General features: G+C 43.1%; 1 protein-coding gene across 7 annotated transcripts in view; it reads left to right on the top strand.

Moving 5' to 3' along the window:
- MYO5B (myosin VB) overlaps positions 1-25,076 on the top strand; it is a 321,534-nt gene that overhangs the window by 198,526 nt on the left and 97,932 nt on the right. For all 7 annotated transcript variants that reach the window (XM_034401761.3, XM_034401760.3, XM_034401759.3 and 4 more), the window contains exons 18-20: positions 13,996-14,110; positions 14,887-15,098; positions 21,672-21,828. In XM_034401761.3, the coding sequence (XP_034257652.2) occupies positions 13,996-14,110; positions 14,887-15,098; positions 21,672-21,828 (484 nt within the window). The remainder of the gene's footprint in view (positions 1-13,995; positions 14,111-14,886; positions 15,099-21,671; positions 21,829-25,076) is intronic.

Below are 25,076 nucleotides of genomic sequence, written 5' to 3'. Positions count from 1 at the left end.
ACCTACTTGCCCTCTGTAGTGCCTGCCCATAGTGCCCATCCATGCTCTGTAGTGCCCACCTGTGGCACTCGCCTCCCTGCTCATGCAGTTCTTGATTGCATTTCTCTCTCTTCTTCTATATACAGGTGGTCCTCGACTTACAAGCACAATTAAGCCCAATTTGTTAAGCAAATTTTGCCTCAACCTTTCTTGCCACAGTTGTTAAGTGAATCATTGCAGTTGTTAAGATAGTCACAGTGTTGCAGTGGTGGGTTCCTCCCGGCTCGGCCGAGCTGGTAGTGGTGACGATATGATGTCACCGAACCGGTTCTCTTTGTTCGGGAGCTGTGTCCTCCCGCGCCCCCCCCGTGTTATTCTAACCTTTTATTTGGCCCCACCCCCAATCTATTGCTGCCTCCCGAGTCCCAGCTGATAAGCTAGAAGGAAAAAAACTGTTTAAACTCTTGCCACAGGGCTTCAAAGGGCCGCCCTACAGCTGATCAGTGTTAAAAGGCAGTGTGGTGGTAGACCAGTGCGCTCGAAAAACAAATGGGTAGACCGGTGCCTCCAAAAACAAATGAGTAGACCAGTGCCTCCAAAAACAAATGTGTAGACCGGTGCCTCCAAAAACAAAAGAGTAGACCAGTGCCTCCAAAAACAAATGAGTAGACTGGTGCCTCCAAAAACAAATGAGTAGACCGGTGCCTCCAAAAACAAATGAGTAGACTGGTGCCTCCAAAAACAAATGAGTAGACCAGTGCCTCCAAAAACAAATGAGTAGACCGGTACAGCTCTGCAAGCAGTTAAAAGCCTGGTAGACCAGTACCTTTGCTAAATCCTAAAGAATTATCACATGACCATTAAACCACGCCCACAAAATAAGCCATGCCCACAGAACCGGTAGTAAAAAAATTTAGAACCCACCCCCGCAAGGTTGTTAAGTGAATCAGGCTTCCTCATTGATTTGGCTTGTCAGAAAGTCACAAAAGGGGATCCTGGGACCTTGGGACAGAGCAACAGTCATAAGTACCTGAAGTACCTTCAAAGCATCTGAATTTTGATCATGTGCTCATGGGGATATTGTAAAACATTTTTTTAAAACGCTTTTTAGTTGTAACTTTGAATGGTCACTAAATGAACTGTGCAAGTCAAGGACTACTACCTGTAAATAACATTCAGTATTGAAAAAGGTGCTTGCAAAAGTTATCCCGGCATCCAGCATTTACAGATGAAAAGATAATAAATGTGTATGCAAAACACAGTAAAACCAGCAGAACATAAAAAAAAAGAAAGCCAAACAATTATGAATACCAAACGACTGACCTCTTGTTTAGACTTCATAGAAACAGACTAGATAGCACCTTGATCTGAACTATGTCAAGAGTTTGTTGCAGAAATCACATCCAGAAAGCACACACAGGTAACTGATTCAGCAGGATTCATTAACTTCTCTTTATATACATAATAACACATACAATTTCAACAGCAGATTCTTCCAGCCTGGTAGAGAGTTACAGGCAAAAAAATACAGGCAAAGGAGAGAACAGCAGAGATGAGTTTCAGTTTCAATTCAGCAGACAGACTAGTTTGCAGCTTCAGAGCTCAGAGCTTACAGAGCCACACCCAGGCTCCTTCCTGTTTCAGTTTCCAAACAGTCCTCATTGGCTGACTTAGTTACTATGCCTATTCATTGGCTGACCTTGTTACCATGTTCTATTCCACCCAGTCCCCCAATGGCTGACCTGTTGCCATGTCTATCCCAGTCATGAATACTCACTCATACACACTGACAAACTAGTAGCATTTTTTTTAAATATAATTTTTATTAATATATTCTATACACCAATACACAAATAAAATATACAATCCTGCCACCATGGTATAATGTGATTACATTATATATCCATAAGTATAAAGTCATTCCTTCATACATACATATTTGCCATCATATATATACATCATCATATATCTATTCTATCCCACCTTTTCTGGACCCAATCGTACCATACTTTCCAACTGTTATAAAATTCTGAATCTTTTTTACCATTGATCAATCTAGTTAATCTATCTGATTCCTCACACTCATTAATTTTATATATTATTTTCAAATCTATCGGTAAGTATTGATTTTTCCACTCCTGCGCATATTCTAATCTTGCTGCAGTAATAATGTGAATCAACAAGAACCATATATCTGATTTAACATTCAAAAGTTTTGCCCCCAATAGGAAAATCTCGGGCCTTAATTCCAAATTAATCTGTGTAATTTCCAAAATCCATTGCCGTATTTTTTTCCAATATTTAATTGCCTGCGGGCAGGTCCACCATTGGTGAAAATAAGTTCCATTACTGTAACCGCACTTCCAACAGCAGGCAGATGTCCCGGGAAACATTTTAGCTAATCTCGCCGGGGGGAGATGCCACCAGTAGACCATTTTATATATGTTTTCTTTATATGAGGAGGCCATGGTTAATTTCATATTTTTCAACCAAATCTGTTCCCATTGCTGGAAGTCAAGGGGATATTCAAAATTTCGCCCCCATGCTATCATACAGTCCTTCACTACATCCTGTCCTATCTGCAGAGACAATAAATATGCATAACATTTAGATAGTATCCCTTTCCCTTCTTCTAATAAGATCTTATCCAATTCTTGTCTTGTCTAATAGCATTTTGAAGCTTTGCCATCCTTCACTGAAGCAGAAATATTAGCGAAAGCCCTTCCGTTTTCCTTCATGGGGACACAAAGAACAACAAACACTCATTGGGGATGTTGCCCTTTCATTGCAACCCTTTGATGTGCGTGTGATATGGCCTTAAAAAAAGAAAGACAGGCTTAAGGTTTTTTTTTTTAAAAAGATCTGCAATGCATGTTCAGTGTTAAGCTTTCCAGTAATAGCTGTGATAGAATGTAGTCTGGATTCCCAGGAGGGAGGGGTACCTTTCAGAGGAGTAAGTAAGAGACAACTCAGGTCAGATGGTTCTCGTGAGAGAATGAGGGTGAAGACAGCTCCTCCCTAATAGTTCCCAGAGTATTTGCTTTATGGGATGGTAGAATGTTTTATAGGGACGCGGTGGCTCAGTGGCTAAGACGCTGAGTTTGTCGATGGAAAGGTCAGCAGTTCAATCCTTAATGCCGCGTAACGGGGTGAGCTCCCATTACCTGTCCCAGCTTCTGCCAACCTAACAGTTCGAAAGCACGTAAAAAATGGAAATAGAAAAATAGGGACCCCCTTTGGTGGGAAGGTAACAGCTTTCTGTGCGCCTTTGGCGTTGAGTCATGCCAGCCACATGACCACGGAGGTGTGTTCAGACAGCGCTGGTTCTTCGGCTTTGAAACAGAGATGAGCACCGCCCCCTAGAGTCAAGAACAACTAGCACATATGTGCGAGGGGAACCTTTACCTTTAGAATGCTTTAGTTTGGCAAGACTCTGCCTATGGGCGAGGAACAATAAATAAATCTGCTGGGACAAATAACAATGGATCTTCTTGGGTTTTGGAGCCTGATATAATGGAGGAATTTAAAATGTTTCACATTAGTTTTGTAGGAATCTTTACCCCAGGGTTTCCTGGTGATTTTCTTGTCTCTTGAGATAATTACAACACTGCATCTTATTTGATTTAAACTGAAAAGGCCAGTTTCAGTTTGGACCATTGCACAAGAGTAGAAGATAACTTAAAATGAAAGAGAAAAAAAAAAGTAATCATCCCTGAAAACAGCAAAAAATCCACTTTAGGTTTACAGCAGCTGTTCTCAAATTAATGAATGTTGGAAGCTGATTCCAAACCAGTGTTATGGGGGGAAAATGTTTAAACATCAGATGTAGGGCAAAGATAACTTACTTTGCGCAAGTTTTTATTAGTTAAAACAGTACAGAGTCCAAAAGTGATTTTTATACCTTTCTTGAACAAAGATGTAATCGTGTCATAATGATAAAAGGAGTGGATTGTGATGACATTTGTGCTCTAGGAAAGATTAAGCCAATTAACTGACAGGGTGAAAAACTCAAAAGAACGGGATGAAGGAAATGCAGAGGTACAAAGTGTAACTTCCTGGTAAGAAATGGACACGGGAGAACAGAACATTCTGGGTTCTTGGGATAAACTTGATGAATATCAGCACCAGCTAAAGATACACAGCTGTGATTTCATATTGTTGTGTATAGAATCACCTGCCTGAAATAATCTGCCTGATTCTCAACAACTCTGAGCTGTTTACAAATTGTTGAAAACATTAAAAAACAAGAAAATAGCACAAAATAAAGGTGGCAGAGAAAAGGAAGGAAAAGAAGGGAAAGGAGAGGAGAGGAGAGAAAGGAAAAGAGAGGAAAGGAAAGGAAAGAAGAGAGGAAAAGGGAGGGGAAGGGAAGGGAAGGGAAGGGAGAGGAGAAGGGGGGAAGATAAGAGAAGGAGGGGAAGGGAGAGGAGAGAAGGGAGGAGAAGGGAGGAGAGGAGAGGAGAGGAGAGAAGGGAGGAGATGAGAGAAGGAAGGGGAGGGAGGAGTGGGGAGGGGAGGGGAGGGGAGGAGGACACAATAACCTTACTAGGCAGATCAGATAGGAAACACAGCCAGATAAACCAATTCTACTTTATTGTAAAGCTACACTAACAGAACCTTTCAAGTCTGAAAGTACAGTTCTCCCGCCATCAGCTTTACAGCCTGAGGGTGGGATCCTCTTAAGCTTCTTGCTCCATCCAGTGTGCAGCTACAGACTTTGCTGTCTCTTATCCAGCTGTTCTCTAGGGCAGGCCTGTCAAACTGGCGGGCCGCACAGACCAGGCCCCGGCCCACACAGGCCAGTTCCACCCCAGGTCCGCAAAGGCAAAAAACATCCCAATATGGCTCGATACGTCACCATATGGCCTGCGATGCAATTGGGTTTGACACCCTTGCTCTAAGGAGTGTCTCTGGCCCCAGTCTTCCAACATATGGTATGATATGACTGAGGAATTCTGGGAGCCGAAGTCCACAAGTCTTTTTTTTTTTTGAAACAAGTTTTATTGGGTTTTTTTTTTCCCACGCACATATTTTATGAACAGAGTATTGACCAAATCATATCTTATATAATTTATCATATCCAAATACACTTTACATAATTTCAATTTCTGCCAAAGTATTCTTTTCCCCTACTTTTATATCTTGTCTTAATACTTCTATACTTATTATTTATTTATTTATTTTATTGCAATTTATATGCCGCCCTTCTCCCAAAGGACTCAGGGCGGCTTACAAGATAAAAATTCAACAATATGAATTAAATATAAATTAAAATCCAATTAAAATTAATTAAAATTATTACAATGTAAAAACCCCCCGCAACGGGTCAGTCCATTTGATGAAAAAGCCACGTCTTCAGTTCGCAGCGGAAGGAGAGGAGGTCGGGAGCTATCCTAAGCCCGGTGGCAAACCGTTCCAGAGGGTCGGCGCTCCCACAGAGAATGCTTTTCCCCTGGGGGCCGCCAGCCGACATTTTTATTTTATTTTATTTTACTTCAAATTTATATACCGCCCTTCTCCCTAGGGACTCAGGGCGGTGTACAGCCAAGTAAAAACACATAAACACATAATACATAATACATAGATTAAGAACAGATTAAAAGGAAATATCACAATTTGGCCCAAAATTTAAAAAGACAAACGAATTTAAAATCATTTAAAATCATTTAAAATCATTTAAAATCATTTAAAAGGATTTGTTAGGCCAGCCCGGCTTGTTGAAAAAGGAAAGTTTTAAGGGAATGGCGGAAGGCACGAAGGTCTTGGATTCTCCTTATCTCTGGGGGCAGTTGATTCCAGAGGGTGGGAGCCCCCACAGAGAAGGCCCTCCCCCTGGGGGTCACCAGCCTGCATTGCTTGGTCTGACTGACGGCACCCTGAGGAAGCCTGCTCTGTGAGAGCGCACAGGACGATGGGAGAATGGCAGAAGATGGTCCTGCAAGTACCCCGGGCCTAAGCCATGTAGGGCTTTATAGGTGAGCACTAGCACCTTGAAACGAACCCGGAGGACCACCGGCAGCCAGTGCAGCTCGCGCAGGAGAGGTGTTACATGGGAGTAACGAGAGGCTCCCGTAACAACCCGCGCGGCCGCATTCTAGACTAGCTGAAGCCTCCGGGTGCATCCCAAGGGCAGCCCCATGTAGAGGGCGTTACAGTAATCCAACCGAGAAGTAATTATATAAACAGTATCACCATCCACCCTCAAATCCTAATTTCATCTTATCTTATCCATTGTTAATCATATATATTCTCTTTTAACTTTCATATTAGTTCATTCTTCATCCCAATAAATTTGAGTACACTTGGGGTTGCCCTTCTACCATTCCATCTCTCTTATTTTTACAACAATCCTTCTTCTCCTTCTCCTCTCTTTCCCTTTCCTTCCTTCTTCTATCCTTTTCTACTTTCTTCTTTCCTCCTTTCCTTTCCCTTCTCTACTTCCCCTTCCTTTCCCTTACTCCTCCTCCCTTCCTAACCTTCTCTCCTTCTCTTATTTCCCTTCCCTTTCTTCCTCTCCTTTTCCCTTTCTTCTATTCCTCTCTGTCCTTCCTCTCTTCTCCCCTCCGTCTATCCCTCTACTCCTCTTTCCATTCTCTCTCCATTGTTGTATTCGTTTTCAATTCAATATTTTCCAAAATGGTATCCAGGCAACCCTGATTTTTTTTCTCCATTTATTAAATATGTTTCTCGCAATCCACAAATCTTAAAGTTGCCAAGTTTGAAGACCCCTGATCTAGGCTGAAACCGGCTTCTCCATTCAGCCTTTCTTTTCATAGCATATTGCATCTCGGCAAGGAATAAGGAGCAATTTCCGTGTGAGAGCTCAAAGTCTATTTCCTCTCCTTTTGCTTTCTCCAGTTAGTGTGAGTTTATTTCTGCCTTTTTGTTAATAAAGAGGGTCTAAGCCATATTGATAGCAAACGATTTAAAGTCGATTAAGTTTGCCCTGTGGAATTTGGGAATGCCTAACACAAGCATGACTGGTTTAATTTGGGAGAACTGAAAAATCCAGATAAATATAGGGGGGACTGCCCCTTTACATTTTAATCAAAACTTAACATATTGTGTGTATTGTTTTTAGAACTGATCTGAAAGTTTTAAAAAATTGGACTGGACATTGTGAGGGACCTCAATAACGAAACATTTCTCCAAATTATCTCCGTTTACCCTTTTTATTGCTATTTGGTCTGTTCATTTGTAGCTCTTCTTTTGTGCTTATCCTACCTGAAGTTGTCCCACATCCAAAAAATGAGGCATTACTAATTAGATACTCAAAGGAAATGCAATTTGGGATGTAATTAACTACTGAAACGACAGCAATTGCATGTTGTAGTTACACCCCATTTTTGAAGGCACAGTCCCACCGGAACATGGGGAAGAATAGAATGGAATGGAATGGAATCGAATTTATTTATTTATTTATTTATTTTATTTTATTTTTATACCGCCCTTCTCCTGCGGTACTCAGGGCGACGTACAGCCGAGATAAAACATAGCACATAAAATTTTAAAAACAGTTTAAAAAACAATGAAATAATTTTGGCCCAATAATTTAAAACAAGCCAATTAAAACCGAATTCAATTAAAACTGAGAGGATGGGATCAAGCCAGCCTGGCTAGATGGAATAAGTGTGTTTTCAGGGCATTGGGGAATTGGGAGTGGGAATGGGAATGGAAATAGGAATAGGAATGGGAATAGGAATAGGAATAGAATGAGCTGGAAGGGTCCTTGGAGGTCTTCTAGTCCAGCCCTCTGCTCAAGCAGGAGAACCTATACCAGTGATGGTGAACCTATGGCATGTGTGCCGGAAGTGGCATGCAGAGCCATCTCTCCGGGCACACCAGCCGTCGCCTGTTACTCGTCCGGGTTTTGCCGCGCACATGCACACTGGCCAGCTGGTCTTTGTGTGCGCAGAAGCGCCAGAAACTGGAAGACCAGGTGACCAGCGCACATGCACACACCAGAAACTCAGCTTCCCAGAATGCGCATGCGCGGTGGGGAACTGCTCTTCCGGTTTTTGGCGCTCCCACATGTGCACGCTGGCAGGGGTGGGTTCTAAATTTTTTTACTACCGGTTCTGTGGGTGTGGCTTATTTTGTGGGTGTGGCTTGGAGGTCATGTGACTAGGTGGGCGTGGCTAGCTGGTCAGAGTCATTTCTGGAAGGTCCTCGCACTTACGACCAGTCCTCGCACTTACGAACTGACTCATTTGTTTGCTTTTAACACTGATCAGCTGTAGGACGGCCCTTTGAAGCCCCGCGGCAAGAGTTTAAACAGTTTTTTTCCCTCTAGTCATCAGCTAGGACTGAGGAGGCAGCAATAGATTGGGGGTGGGACCAAATAAAAGGTAAGAATAACGTGGGCAGGGGGGAGAACCGGTTCGGTGACGTCATATCGTCACCGCTACCGGCTCGGCCGAACCGGACCGAACCGGGAGGAACCCACCACTGCACGCTGGGAAGCTGCTATTCCAATTTTCGGTGTTCCCTCGCGCGTGTGCATGCACTCCCGTTTCGGCACTCAGTTCCGAAAAGGTTCGCCAACACTGACCTATACTATTTCAGATAAGTGGCTGTCTAGTTTCTTCTTAAAAACCTGCAGTGATGGAGAACCCACGGTTTCTGGAGGCCAGCTGTTCCACTGGTTAATTGCCCACTAAGTATTGGGTGCAAAACGTTCCTGTCTTGAGTGTGTCAAAGAAGTCAGTTTTATTCTTAAAAGTAGCCAACCTGTTGAAAGCTACAACAGCACTGAAAAAAGTGACTGGTCCTCGCACTTACGACTGTTGCAGTCGTATGTTTTATACGGTCATAAGATCAAAATTGGAGCGCTTGGCAATCAGCATGGATTTATGAAAGTTGCAGCATCCTGGGAACACATGATCACCATTTATGACGACCTCAGCTGGTTTCCAACAAGCAAAGTCAATGGGGGAAGCGGATTCTCTAAGGACAATGGTGATTCACTGAACAGCCATGGCATCACAGGTCATAAAATAGGGCATGACTCACTTAATGACTGCCCTGCTGAGCAGCAGAAGTTCTGGTCCGCATCAGACCAGATGTAGTCATAAGTCGAGGACTACCTGTAAAATGTGTTCTTTTCCCAAGCAAAGACTTGATCATAGTAACCAGATTCAGCTGGAAAAAATGAATTGATCCCATCTTTCTGTGGTTAGCAATTTTATTGGTATATGTTTGTGTGTTTTGGGAGGGGGAATCTTCTTGGCATTTAAAGGAAAGAGATTTCCCATCTGAGCAGCATGTCTGCTAAAGAAGGTAAAAGATTTTTATTCTTTTTGTCTTTGGCCTAAATATGGGTCTTAAACTTTGCATAAGACTATAAAGCAGTAATGTCCAATATTGGCAACTTTAAGACTTGCGGATATGATCAGCAATATGATTGCCAATGTCCGATGGTGGATATGGCAGAAAAAGAGGAGGAGGAGGAGGAGGAGGAGGAGAGGGAGAAGGAGAGGGAGGAGGGGAAGAGGAAGAGGAAGAGGAAGAGGAAGTGGAAGAAGAAGAAGAAGAAGGAGGAGGAGGAGGAGGAGGAGGAGGAGGAGGAGGAGAAGGGGGAGGAAGAGGAAGAGGAAGAGGAGGAGGAGGAGGAGGAGGAGGAGGAGGAGAAGAAGAAGAAGAAGAAGAAGAAGAAGAAGAAGAAGAAGAAGAAGAAGAAGAAGAAGAAGACCAAGACCAAGACCAAGACCAAGACCAAGACCAAGACCAAGACCAAGACCAAGACCAAGACCAAGACCAAGACCAAGACCAAGACCAAGACCAAGACCAAGACCAAGACGACTACGGTGGACTTCAACTCCCAAAATAAGCAAGAAAAAGAAATTACACCCTAGTAAAGGGCCAAGAAAACATCAAGTGCATACCTACTCACATACATTTTACGCACCACACAAACAGTACTAAGAAAATCTATCCTACAAGCAGCATTACCTAAGATTTACCTCATGCCTGCTCCTTAGAGATTCTACCAACATTCGTACTGAAAAGAACATTAAATATGTGCAGCTTGCCAGGTAAACCGATTATTTTAATTAAACTGGTAACCTATCAAAGTCTTAGCAAAGACCCCTGGACAGTGTACGCAAATGTCTCCCAGGTTGTCACCAATATTCTTCCAAATCGGCCACTTTAAGATGCATGCTGGCTGGGGAATTCTGGGAGTTGAAGTCCACAAGCCTTAAAAGTTTGTCAAATCGGGTACTCCTGCTATAAAGCATATACATTGCCTCATCCAATTTTTAGCAGTCCTCCAGGCTTTCAAGTTCTCTCTTTGGTTTCTTTTCTCTTTCTCCCTTTTGCGTGCACTTAGTTACAGCATCAGTTGGCAGTCCCAGACTCTCTTCGTTTTGAGGGGTCCATAACTCAGAGGCTTTAATTTGCAGTGGGCGAAATAAAACTTGGCAGACGAAGAGCCAATTTCACAATCCAGCCTGCAAGTTCTAAATCTAAACGCCACGGCAGGAGATGCTCCCTCCAAGAATTAAAATATCGTTCCAGCCATCTCTTTGGATGAGAGCTTTGACACAATCTGCTTGAGGCTTGGCACTGCCTCCTAATTTCTTTTATCCAAAGTTATAATTTAAACGCTTAACTGGGAACTAAAAGTTTACCAAGACCAGTGGTAAAATCCAAATTTTTTTACTACCGGTTCTGTGGGCGTGGTTTGGTGGGCGTGGTGTAGCTTGGTAGGTGTGGCAGGGGAAGGATATTGCAAAATCCCCATTCCCTCCCCACTCCTGGGGGAAGGATATTGCAAAATCCCCATTTCCTCCCCACTCCTGGAGCAAGGATATTGCAAAATCTCCATTCCCATCCCACTCTGGGACCAGCCAGAGGTGATATTTGCTGGTTCTCCAAACTACTTAAAATTTCTGCTACCGGTTCTCCAGAACCTGTCAGAACCTGCTGGATTTCACCCAGTGGTGGGTTTCAACATTTTTTACTACCGGTTCTGTGGGTGTGGCTTGGTGGGCATGGCAAGGGAAGGATATTGTAAAATCTCCATTCCCAGCCCACTCCAGGGGAAGGATACTGTCAAATCTCCATTCCCTCCCCAATCCAGGGGAAGGATACTGTAAAATCTCCATTCCCCCCCCACTCCAGGGGAAGGATACTGTAAAATCTCCATTCCCACCTCAATCCAGGGAGAGGTTACTGCAAAATCCCCATTTCCAGCTGGGACTTGGGAGGCAGAGAATAGATGGGGGCGGGGTCAGTCAGAATTTTTACTACCGGTTCTCCAAACTACTCAAAATTTCCACTCCTGATTCTCCAGAACTGGTCAGAACCTGCTGAAACCCACCTCTGATTTCACCCCTGACCAAGACCACAGAACTGGTCACATTTTGGTATCAGATGCCCTGCTTGAAAATACAGATAGGAAGCTTTATCTTCTGCATTCAGCCCAAATTTTTTTTTGGCATTCAGCCCAAAATTTATCTTGCTCAGTGAGACAAGTGAATTTTGCCTCAGTTTATAATCTTTAGTAACACAATTAAGGGAATCTGGTTTCCCCATTGACTTTGCTTGTCAGAAGGTCACAAAAGGTGATCACATAAATCCGGGACACTGCAACCGTCATAAATATGAGTCAGTTGCCAAGCTTCTGAATTTTGATCACATGACCAGGGGGATGCTGCAATGGTGGTAAGTGTGAAAAGCAGTCATACGTCACTTTTTTCAGTGCCGTTGCAACTTCGAACGGTCACTAAACAAACTGTTGTGAGGACTAGGAATTCTATAATCCAGTTATTGAATTAAGTTTGGTGCTTTATGCCTTATTTGTTTACGCTTCTCATTTACTGGCTGAACAAACTGCAATCCCATTTCCTCCTCTCTGTTTGTAGGTAGTCCTCGATTTATGACTGTAATGGAGCCTGAAATTATGGTCGTAAGTCACATCAGTCATTAAATGAGTCATCACGTGACCGACCTGATTTTATGACATTTTTTGTGGCGGTCGTTAAACGAATGCTACTGTCATTATGCAAACCCATTGCTCTTTTGCCAGAACCGGAAGTAAATGCTAGTTTCCATTTTTTTAAAAAAACACACCATAAATTACAATCCTGTGACTGTGGGATGCTGCAAACAGCCATAAATATAAGCGCATGAGATTGGCGGGGAGAGGAAAGAGAGAGCCCACTGTCAGATTTTAAAATCTGGATCATAAGTACCTTTTGGGAGTTCTTTATAACTTTGAACATTCACTAAGCAATCTTCCCTGATAAACAAGACTTGCAGCATCCCCTTGAGAAGGACTGATTGGCAGATTTTAGCAGATTAACAGAGTTGGAAGGGACCTTATATAGGTCATCTATTCCAACCCCCCCCTCTCAAGCAGGAGACCCTACACCATTTCTGACAAATGGCAGTCCAATCTCTTCTTGAAAGTCTCAAGGGATGAAGCTCCCACAACTTCCGAAGGCAACTTCTGTTCCATATGTTGATAGTTCTCACTGTTAGAAAGTTCCTCCTCATTTCTAGGTTGAATCTCTCCTTGGTCAGTTTCCATCCATTATTCCTTGTCTGGCCTTCGGGTACTTTGGAAAATAGCTTGACCCCCTCCTCTCTGTGGCAGCCCCTCAAATATTGGAAGATGGCTATCATGTCTCCCCTGGTCCTTCTCTTCACCAGACTAGCCATGCCCAGTTCCTGCAACCGTTCTTCATATGTTTTAGTCTCCAGTCCCCTAATCATCCTGGTTGCTCTTCTCTGCACTCTTTCTAGAGTCTCAACATCTTTTTAATAGTGTGGTGACCAAAACTGGATGCAGTACTCTAGGTGTGGTTTTAGGTGTGTGTTTAGAAAACAGTGGGGGAAATTGCTCTCAGAAATAGCCTCCCCCCCCACCCCCACCCCAAGATTCAATTTAGCCCTAAAGTCCAGAAGGCTGTAAAGCCTTGGCTTTTCCCACTGTGGTTGTATCTTATGAAAGCCTTACGTGCTGTCTGAGTTCTTGGTTTTTTTCCCCCTAGACCAGTGATGGCTAACCTTTTTGCCGTCACGTGCCAAAAGTGGGGGGAGCGCAGGTGGTTGCGCGCGTGCGTGCCAATACCTATAATTCAATGCTCCCGCACATGTACGTACAACCATGCCACGCTCCCCACGCTTTTGGCACGCGATGGCATGGTGGGCCTGGTAGGCCTGTTTTTTTGCCCTCCCCAGGTTCCAGAGCCTTTCTAGAAGCCTGGGGAGTGCAAAACAGCCTTCACCACCACCCAGAGGCCCTCCGGAGGCCAGAAACGGCCCGTTTGCTGACTTCCGGTGGGACCAAAAGGCCCGTTTTTCGCTCTCCCCAGGCTCCAGAGCCTTTCTAGAAGCCTGGGGAGGGCTAAAACGGCCTTCTCCACCACCCCCACCCCCCGGAGGTCCTCCGGAGGCTGGAAATGGCCTGTTTGCCTGACTTCCGGTGGGCCCGGAAGGCCCAAAAATCAGCTGGCCGGTGCACGCATGTGTGCCAGAGCTGAGCTAGGGCAATGCTCACGTGCCCACCGATATGGCTCCATCTGCCACCTTTGGCACGTGTGCCATAGATTCGCCATCACGGCCCTAGACTGTATTGTTTTACTCAGTTATGAATGTTTATATTGTCTTTGTAGGTATTGTGAGCCACCCAAAGGTATGCACTTAATATCGGCAGCTATAACATTTTTGAGGGGTTCTTGGTGCTCTCTGAGCTTGGTTGTTTTGTTGTAGATGTTTCATTACTCAACTACATAACATCATCAGCGCTTAATGATGCACTTTTGATTAATGAAATGTTTGCAAGAAAACAACCAAGGTCAGAAAACACCAAAGCTCATTTCAACTCAGAGCTACAAATATTCTCCTTGATCAGTATACCAATTTTCCGAATTATTAAATACACCTTAGGGTATATGATAACAGTTTTGCTCTCAGTTTTTAGCACTCACCATCAAAGAAGGCTGCCCCACTCACTTATTTGATTTAATGTCTCCCCATTGATTTCTGGTTTATTGCAATTTTCTTTAGGTGGACCTACCATGACTTCTTGAATCGGTATCGGGTGCTTATGAAAGACAAAAGTATTTCGAAAAAGAAAGACAAGATACTGATTTGTAAAACGTTATTGGAAAGCCTAATTAAGGTAAGATGTCAGAGCTACTGCATATTATTAGATCAATCAACCAACCAATCAAGTTGGCACATAATCCAGCATCGCTATAGTCCCAAATCCATAACCTCTCCTTTTAACTATAGTCCAAAGCACCTGAAAAACCTTTGCAACTCATTCAAAACCATTGCAACTTCTTTGTCAGAAGACTGGGAAAGAATGATGGGATCAATGGAATTATTAAACTGTCTGGAAGAATCATTTTAAAATAACTGAATTCTGCTCCTTGCTGAAAAAATATTTGCCTATCATCATGTTCCTATTTTAACCATACTTTGTTAAGTGCCATTGGATACATCTTATTTGTTCTACCATATCTTATTTGTATATGATTCAGCCAAGCAAAACACTTGGATTAGGTCACATATTGCACTAAACAATGTTATGCTCAAATTTGGTGGAAAGAAAGGGAGGGAGAAAAGGAGGGAAGGGAAGAAGAAAAAACTAGGGAGGGAGAAGGGAGGGAGGGAGGGAGGGAGAGAGGAAGGAAGGAAGGAAGGAAGGAAGGAAGGAAGGAAGGAAGGAAGGAAGGAAGGAAAGAAAAACTAGGGAGGGGAAGGAAGGAGGGAGGGGAAACTAGGGAGGAGGAAGGAAGGAAGGAAGGAAGGAAGGAAGGAAGGAAGGAAGGAAGGAAGGAAGGAAAAAACTAGGGAGGGGAAGGAAGGAGGGAGGGGAAACTAGGGAGGAGGAAGGAAGGAAGGAAGAAATAGTTTTTAAAACTCTTGGCTTTCCTATTATACTTTTCCAAGGATCCTGACCAGTTTCAGTTTGGACGTACAAAGATCTTTTTCCGTGCTGGCCAGGTGGCCTACTTGGAAAAATTGCGGGCAGATAAATTCCGGGCTGCCACCATCATGATACAGAAGACGGTGCGTGGCTGGTTGCAGAGGAGAAAGTACAGGAAAACCAGGGAGGCAGCTTTAAGTATCCAGAGGTTCACCCGAGGATATCTGGCACGCAGGTAAGCATAAAGCGAACACTTTCCCCAAGAGAATTTTGCTTGCTAGAAATGTGGGAATTTCTTCACCTAGCATAAATGGGGCAGCATTGCAGCTTACTGCTTAAGACCCTGGGCTTGTTAGCTGGAAAGCCGGCAGCCCAGGTTCGAGACCCGAGTGCAGCACGATGGGGTGAACTCCCATCCTCTCCCCAGCTCCTGCCAGCCTAGCAGTTGGAAAGCATGCAAATGTGAGTAGATAAATAGGTACCACTTTGGTGGGAAGGTAACAGTGCTCCTTGACATCATGCTGACCACATGACTACGGAAATCTCTTCATTTCATTCATTTCATTTCATTTATTAAATTTTTATACCGCCCCTCTCCCAAAGGACTCGGGGCAGTGAACAGCCAGGATTAAAAAACATACAATATAAACATTAAAATACTTTAAAACATAATTTATTTATTTATTATTTATTATTCGAATTTCTATACCGTCCTTCTCCTTTCGGACTCAGGGCAGTGAACAGCCAAAATAAAAACATTTATACATAAATACGATTAAAAATAGATTTAAAATAATTAAATTTGGCCCATAGTTTAAAATTTATCAATTTAAAATCCATATCAAAATTTAAAACCAACCATAAAATCATAAAATCAAGAGAGACCGGCTAACTGAAAGAGATGAGTTTTTAGGGCCCGACGAAAGGTCCGGAGGTCGGAGATCACTCGTATCTCTGGGGGTAGATTGTTCCAAAGGGTAGGTGCCACCACAGAGAAGGCTCTCCTCCTGGGGGTCGCCAGCCGGCATTGTCTAGCCGACGGCACCCTGAGGAGGCCCTCTCTGTGGGAGCGAACTGGCCGGTGGGAGGCTATTGGTGGCAGAAGGCGGTCCTGTAAGTACCCTGGCCCTAAGCCATGGAGCGCTTTAAAGGTGATCACCAACACCTTGAAGCGCACCCGGAAGTCCACCGGAAGCCAATGCAGCTCGCGCAGGAGAGGAGTCACATAATCCCCCGCGCGGCCGCATTCTGCACCAGTTGGAGCCTCCGGGTGTACCCCAAGGGGAGCCCCATGTAGAGAGCGTTACAATAGTCCAGACGAGAAGTGACGAGTGCTTGAGTGACTGTGCGTAGGGAGTCCCGATCCAGAAAGGGGCGCAACTGGCGTATCAGGCGAACCTGATAAAAAGCCCCCCTGGCCACGGCCGTCATATGCCCTTCTAAGGACAGCCGTGCATCCAGGAGGACGCCCAAGTTGCGGGCCCTTTCCGTGGGGGCCAATGATTCACCCCCAGTAACCAGCGATGGCGTCAGCTGGCTATACCGGGATGCCGGCAGCCACAGCCACTCGGTCTTGGAAGGGTTGAGTCATTAAATTAAATCTATATTGGCTTCCCCCAATTTAAAACCCCTTACCCATAAAATTAACCAATTAAAAATTTTAAGCCAGCCCGGCTTGCTGAAATAAAAAAGTCTTCAGAGCCCGGCGAAAGGTCCGGAGGTCTGGGATCAGTCGTATCCCTGGGGGTAGCTCATTCCAGAAGGCGGGTGCCCCCACAGAGAAGGCTCTTCCCCTGGGGGTTGCCAGCTGACATTGCCTGACTGACGGCACCCTGAGGAGGCCCTCTCTGTGGGAGCGTATTGGCCGGTGGGAAGTTATCGGTGGCAGAAGGTGGTCTCGTAAATAACCGGGCCCTAAACCATGGAGCACTTTGAAGATGAGAACCAATACCTTGAAGCGCACCCGGAAGACCACCGGAAGCCAATGCAGCTCGTGCAGGAGAGGTGTTACGTGGGAGCGCTATGTCGCCCCCATAAGTACCCGCACGGCTTCATTCTGCACCAGCTGGAGCCTCCGGGTGCTCCTCAAGGGGAGCCCCATGTAGAGAGCATTGCAGTAGTCCAGTAGTTCGGCCGAAGAAAAAAATGCTTTTAAAAGCCTCTGACGATCACAGCTGAGTTGCCTGATCATCAGAGGCTTTTAAAACCATTTTTTTTACAACCTCTTCGGCCGAAGAGGTTGTAGAAAAAATGCTTTCAAAAGTTAAAAAAAAAAAAAGTTGGCCACGCCCACGTAGTCACATTACCCTCTCCCCCACCAAGCCACGCCCACAGAACCGGTAATAACAAATTTTACAAGGTTGACTCAGCCTTCCATCCTTTCTAAGGTAGGTGAAATGAGGACCCAGTTTGTGGGGGCAATAAGCTGACTTTGTATAAATATACAAAAGCATGAAGGCTATTGCTTAACGCATTGTAAGCTGCCCTGAGTCTCCGGAGAAGGGCGGCATATAAATCAAATTTAAAAAAAAAAAAAATTTCACCACTGGTACCTCCCCTTACAGTCAGCAATGACTAGCGGAGTAAAGTCCGCAGAGACTCCTTTATATATGGAAACTTATCTCGTTGGATAGCTTCAGTTTTAGAATGATGAAAGAAATGCATTTCTTATCCAAGCAAGGTTGAAAATTAGATATATGAACTATATGAATGGTATAAGAGATCTTAAAGACCGTTTAGTCCCTGAATCCAATTCTCTGCTCCATAGAGGAATACTTATTTAAGCCATTCAGACCGATAGCTATCCAGCTTTCCTTGAGCACATCTGGTAAAGCTGACTCCATCACCTAATTCCACCTAACCAAAAAAAAAAAAAAAACCAGTTACTACAATTAACCCAATCACAAAAAGAATAAAAAGAAAGAATGTCAACAAAAAAGGATATATTTTTTTAGAATTACTATATAAAAATTGTTTTTAACAACAAATGAAACCTTAACCTGCAAGATTTTTTTACCTACTGGTAAATGATAAAAAAACGAAAGCGCAGAGAATATTATTCAGTGTCCTGCTCTCTGAACTGCCACAGGTACTAGAGTAATAAAATTCTCTTTATGCTCACGCTACCACAAAGGAAATAGAAGTAATTGCTAATGCCCCCAGTCATAGTTTTCAGCTCATATCCTTGCCTGGTGCACTGGGGAAAAACCAATGTGACAGTTGCTGTGATGGAAAGAACGCAAAGAAAGGTCATTTGTAAAAAATATAGGTAGAAATGTTTAAATTTTTGAAGATCTTCTGAATTCCTTGCTACCATTCCTCTGCTGCAGGGGTCCCCAAGTTGTGGGCCACGGCCCACTATTGGCCCGTGTCCTATTCACAAGTGGCCGTGTAAAGGCCCGGGTAGTGTATGCCAGGGGTGAAATCCAAATTTTTTTACTACAGGTTCTGTGGGTGTGGCTTGGAGGTGTGGTGTGGCTTGGTGGGCGTGGCTGGGGAAGGATACTGCAGAATCTCCATTCCCACCCCACTCCAGGGGAAGGATACTGCAAAATCCCCATTCCCTCCCCACTCCTGGAGCAAGGATATTGCAAAATCTCCATTCCCACCCCACTCTGGGGCCAGCCAGAGGTGATATTTGCTGGTTCTCCAAACTGCTTAAAATTTCTGCTACCGGTTCTCCAGAACCTGTCAGAACCTGCTGGATTTCACCCCTGGTGTGCGTACATGTGTGTGCACACAACCCCACTCACACACAAGCGTCACAGGGGCTCAGGACCCCGCTCACGCAAGCATCAGAAGCACTCGGGCCCTCATGCAATCATCATGACTGGCCCTGCCCCATCTATTCTCTGCCTCCCAAGTCCCAGCTGATCGGGAGGAAATGGGGATTTTGCAGTATCCTTCCCCTGCCACGCCCACCAAGCCATGCCCACAGAACCGGTAGTAAAAAAATTTGAATCCCACCACTGCCTCCCCCGTTCTGGACCGCTAACCCGGAAAGTTTGGGGAACTCTGCTCTGCTGCATTTAGAAACCCTGTCAGATGTATAGTGATCTGATAGCTACCATTTTGTACATCTAGTCCTTGAGTTAAGTCCAGTTGCCTAGCAACCGTTCCAAGTTAGAACAGACCCCCTCCCCCTCCAAACCGCCTTATGATCTGATTTCAAAGTTATGACTGCTGCCCTTCCCCCAACGGGGTCACATGATCACATTTTGAGTGTTTGGCAACTGGCTCAGTTTTATGGCCTTGACTGCAGTTTTTTTATGGTTGTTTTTTTGCCGGTTTCTAATATTTGCTTCCGGTTTCTGACAAAAAATCACTCATTGGGTAAAATGGATTCGTTTAATGACTACAGTATTCGTTTAATGACTGCAGCATTTTTTTAATGATTTTTAATGATTGCTGCAAAAAAAATGTAACATTGACTCCAGTCACATGATGACCTGTAATAACTTACTAACTGCAATTCTGGGCTCAGTTATGGTCATACATTGTGGACTATCTGTAACCAGACATTTTCCACAAAGGTTGAGACCAAGATTGAATGTTACTATAGCGGCTAAATTGGCGTGGGAGAGATACATTCAGACAAAATGCAATAAAACTTTATTGGATGTAGTGATGGAGAATAATGGCTGCCTTGAGTCTAGAAAATAGGGTTAAAATAGTAAAACTTTTCACTGACAGAAAAACGAATTCTCCACAAACTTTGTAGAGCTAGAGCAATTCAGAGGAAAACATCTTCAGTGGGGCTGCCATTTTTATTAATTCAATGTTTGGTCTAGTGATTAAAGCATCAGGCTAGAAAACGGGAAACAGTGAGTTCAAGTCCCACAGCCATGAAAGCCAGATGGGTGACTGACGTTGGGCCAATCACTAGGAGACTGAGAGTTCTAGTCCCGCCTTAGCATGAAAGTCAGTTGGGTGATTTTGGGCCAGTCACACTCTCTCTCTCAGCCCAACCCACCTCACAGGGTTGTTGTTTTGGAGAAAATAGGAGGAGGAAGGCGTGTTGGATATGTTCACCGCCTTGAGTTATTTGTAAAAAAATAATAAAGGCAGGATATAAATAAAATTAAATAAATAAATAAATAATACAATAGACGAGGCTGTGAGATCAAAATTAATTTTGAAGCGGTACAAGCAGTGGTGTGAAAATATTCAGAGAGAGGTCAAAACTTTATTTTTTTAGAAATGGAGAATGATTATTTCAAAGAAGAATGAGAAAAACTATGCAGATCAGTGTGGTGCAATGGTCAGTGTTGCGTCAAGCCCAGGAAAACCTGGGTTCAAATCTTCACTCACTGGATAGCATTGAACCAGTATCTGACCCTTAGCCCAATCTACCCTATGTGCTTAATGACATGGGGCAGTCCTTCCAAGCTGAGTGCTTTATTGTTTGACACCTATAGATCTATAATCTTGCCAAACTGAGGATTCTACTATCTGCATCTACAATCTACTTTATGAGCTGCAGGGAGTGCACGACTTGCAACAGTTCATTCAGTGACCATTCAACGTTACAATGGCACTGAAAAAAGTGATTTATGACCATTTTTCACACTTACAACCATTGCAGCTTCCCCACGGTCACCTGATCAAAATTCAGAGGCTTGGCAACTGATTCATATTTATGACGGTTGCAGTGTCCCGGGCTCCTGTGATCCCCTTTTGCGACTGTCTAACAAGCAAAGCTAGATTCAATTAACAACCGTGTTACTAATTTAACACCTGCAGTGATTCACTTAACGACTGTGGCAAGAAAGGTCGTAAAATGGGGCAAAATTCATGTCAGTGTTTCTTGCAAAAATCAAATCAAGAAGCACACACAGATAACTGAATCAGCTGAATTCATTAACTTCTTTATATTCATAATAACACATAAAGTATATTCACAATACCGACAATTGGTTCTTCAGCTCAGCTCAGCAGACACGTTCACGCACACAGAGTACAGCAGAGAGACTAACACACACTCACTCTGAATAGTTTCAGTTTCAATTCTCTGCACAGAATCAGAAGCTGCAGTCTAAGACACGCCCTGGCTCCAGTCTGTCTCAGCTCCCAATTGGCTGACTTAGTTGCTATGCCTATTCATTGGCTGACCTTGTTACCATGTCTACCCAATCATGAATATTCTGACCATTCAGTTAACAAATGTCTCACTAAGCAATAGAGATTTTGGGCTCCATTGTGATCGTAAATCTGTATTAGGGAGTCTTTACTCTTTTTCTCTCACATACAACATACACACACACACAACTCTGGGCTGAGTTGCCTCTTACTCCTCTGGACTGCAGCCCCTCCCTCCTAGGAATCTACTTCCTTGCTATATTCCATCACATATCATGAGCCTAAGATGAAGCATCAGACACTACTACTCTCTGTGCAGTATATGGCTTTGAGCTTCTGGAGAAGAAGTAGGAAGTGAAACAAATAAATAAATGAAGTGGAAATTGGTTTGTTTGTTTTTATAACTGTTATGGCTGTTATGCAATTGGGGCCACTATTGACTTATTGTCAAAACCAAGGAACATGAAGAAGGCAACAGCACACTTAAAGGAATTGTGGGCAATAACACAGTTCCGCAAAAGTTGTCCATTCAGGAGCAGCCACAATCCATCGCCAACAATTGTTGAGTCTCTGTTGGAAACAAGCTGGAGTAAAAAAAAAAAAAATTGGAAGAAAGAACAGCAGAGTGACAGAAAATCAGTATAGGAGCACTTCTGTTAGGAACAGTTGGTTTGTTTTGTCCTTCTTATTTGTCGTTGCTAAATCTTTATCCCCTCTCGCTCTTCCGCAGATTGGCGGATCATCTAAGGAAAACAAGAGCTGCCATTATTTTCCAGAAACAATATCGAATGTTAAGGATACGCCGGGCCTACCAAGCCATCCGTCAAGCAGCTATCACCATCCAGTCCTTCACCCGAGGAATGTTCGTTAGGAAGAACTATCAAAAGGTTTGTTTCTTTGCCTTTGCCTTCAGAACACGCAAATATATTTCAGTAGCCCTATTTTTTTCTGATTCATGCTTCATGGAAGTTGGATACAAGTCGTCCTCGACTTATGACCAGTCATTAAATTGACCATTTGGAATTATGGCTTCAGAAAGAGACTTCTGGGCATCATAAAATGTTGTGCAAATAAAGAAAGATATTTGTAGCTCAGGGTTGCAATGAGGTGCCTTGGTACTCTCTGACCTTGGTTGTTTTCTTGTAGATGTTTCATTGCCCAACTTGGTAACGTCATCAGTGCACGTTACCTAGTTTCAGTAATGAATGTCTGCAAGAAAACAACCAAGCTCAGAAAGCACCAAGGATGCCTCAATATTGTGCAGCCCTATCCAATCAGTTTGTCAGAAATGATGTAGGGTCTCCTGTTTGAGCGGGGGGTTGGACTAGATGACCTATAAGGTCCCTTCCAACTCTGTTAATCTGTTACTGTTACACAATCTACTTAGTGATCACATGACTAAATTTCGAGTACTTGGCAACCAGCTCACTTTAACAACTGGTTGAAGTGTCCTGCAGTCATGTAACCATGGTTTGATTTTTTTTTTTAACGACAGAAACACTCATTAGGGTGAATGGATTCAGCCCTAAGACCATTTGAATAGCTCAACAATAACCATTGTAAAACAGTCATAAAATTAGGTCCATGTCATGCGAGGGCCTTGATCTTCATAATGTATGACTGAAATTCCAGTCCCAATTGTGGTAATAAATCGAGGACTATCTGTATGACCTTTAGTGCGAACCAGGTTCTTATATTACATGGATACATGCCAACAAATCAAATGCTGGATATATTAGTTAATTTTCTTGTGAAGGAAATTAAGGGAGTTCATCCTTGGTACTGTGAACCAGGGAATGTGCATATATGTTTTGTATAACATTGTTGTCTTAGTTTTGTTTAGTATTTCACAGTCAATCACAAATATAGTAAAACAGATTAAAAACAAATACTCTAAAAACAACTGCTGAAAAGGAGCAGATAGGTGTTAGTATAAGTATTGGCCAATAAATATCTGCCACTTTTTTACCTCTTTAGTTCAAGTTGGATTCTATTGTAAAACTGCAAAAATTTAATTATGTTAAAGATAGATAAGGATTTTGAGGGCCTTAACAATGCTACCAACCATCAATGTCACTTTTTAAAAAAATATTCAATCTGTCTTTAATACCGTCTTCAGTCCTGCATAAAATTTTGCTTCTGAATTCCTTTTGTCTTCAAGTGTAATTTAAGCTTCTTACTCCTCATCTGGATTACAAATCTTGACTTTATTCAGAGCTAGCAAAATCACCACACTTGGTTGTAAATGTCAAATTTCAAAACATAACGTGTTTGCTATGTTGCGTCCCTTAGTCTTCGTTCTCTAATTGTATAAGATTGGTAACAGAATGGTCATCTCAAAATGAGATACACTGGGAGTCAAAGGAGTAAGTGCATCTGGCCCAATCCTTATTCTCAATCCTTATTAGCAGCTCCTGTCAAAGCCTTAGATAGATGTCTTCTCCATCAGCTTCCATGGTTTGAGGTATCTCTTCCTGTTTCAATGGTAATTAATCTGGAAAGTCAGCCATCTGTCTTATATATAAAATCTGAGCCCAACCTTGGTTATTAATCCTGTAATTTACAGGTTCGCTTTTGAAATCCTCAGATGGATGTCATCCTGTCCAAAGAGTACAAAGGTTTATTTGTTTTGAAGTAACCTTCAAACTGCTCTTGAAGGATTAACTAGTGACATACTCAACAGGCTATATCCAGTGTTTCTTAGAATACAAATAGGTAGCCTATTGCTATAGAGCTAGATAGATTGGTTGTTTGACAGGTGAGGGCAAGACGTTCTAAGAATAGCAACTCACACCCTTGTTAGCTCTAGAACAGATTATGGCCGTGTGATATACCTGGGGCTGGCCTTGAAGATTACCCAAAAATTGCAGTTGAGGCAAGAAGCAGCAGGCCCTCTGGCTACTGGGTCAGAGCTTGATTAACTTTACAGTATCTAAGCTGTAGGAACTCACCTTGACTTTCAGTAGGTTTCTGAGTAAAACTCAAGAGGTTGGTAATAACCCATAAAACAACTTGAACTTGAGGCCAGATATCTTCAGGACTTCTGCGAAGAGGTTTATTATATCTGGGAGTAGATGCTCCAGGCTTTCTCAGCCCAGGAGGGTAGAAGCAGAGCTTTGTAATGGTTGTCTAGCTTCTTCCATAAATCTCTCCATTGAGTTCCAAATGGTTCCCTCCCATGGGTATGTCTAGGTGTCAAGAGTTGGCTTCTTTGGCAGGTTCTTAGAGACCGAATAGCTTGTCTTTGTATTCTCACATTATTCCTGTTTTAATTTAATATTAATTTTATTTTTAACTCACTGATGGGAGTATTTGAATTAGGTTCTAATTTATTATGTGTTGAGATGCTGCACGATCTCTTTGCATCTATTAGCTGTTTTGACCACTCAGGCCAAACTGTAGGAGAAGAGCAGGCAGGTGGTGGAATTAAGCAAGCAATCAGCCTAGAGTCCTTACGTTCCCACAAATGGTCTAAATCCAACCTCTCTTGAATTCTGTTGACTCTTATCTAGCATCAATTTAATCCTGACAGTTAGTTGACTAAATTTCTCTGCATAGGCATGAACAATAGATCATCTTAATTGGAATAGCGGTAGCACTTAGACTTATAAACCGCTTCACGGTGCTTTACAGTCCTCTCTAAGCGGTTTACAGAGTCAGCCTGTGGCCCCCAGGAATGCGATGTATAGTCCTGATTCTTCACACTTGAATCATAGTGTTTAAAGACAAAGGAAACTTGTGTTTGTCTTTTTCCTGACAAAGTAGTTTAAGATGAAAGATGCTCTTCGTGATTTCCATGTATTTCTGAGTGAATGCATCTAATGAAGCTCAGGGAAGCATTCACGGATACCAGGACAATCTGTTCTCTGCATCCAAGACAAACTGTATTATAACCATTTACTTCTTTCTAATGAGACATTCTGCTAGTTAACTCCTCGGAATAAATTCAGCACTAATGAGGGACCCCCACTGAATTCAAATGATCGCGAACATTGAATCCTTAGAGTTTTCGTAATTTAGCAATCTATAAGTGTTTGGAAATAAGGAAGAAGTTGAGAAAACATCATTTGGAAGAATTTGCTGTAATTAAAGTGGGTGGCCTGTATATGTACTATATAGTCTGGGGAAATAATAT

This window comes from Pantherophis guttatus, chromosome 2 (genome assembly GCF_059756535.1).
Source record: "Pantherophis guttatus breed Tessera chromosome 2, ASM5975653v1, whole genome shotgun sequence".
Classification (NCBI taxonomy): Eukaryota; Metazoa; Chordata; class Lepidosauria; order Squamata; family Colubridae; genus Pantherophis; species Pantherophis guttatus.
This window is presented reverse-complemented; position numbering and strand designations above follow the sequence as displayed.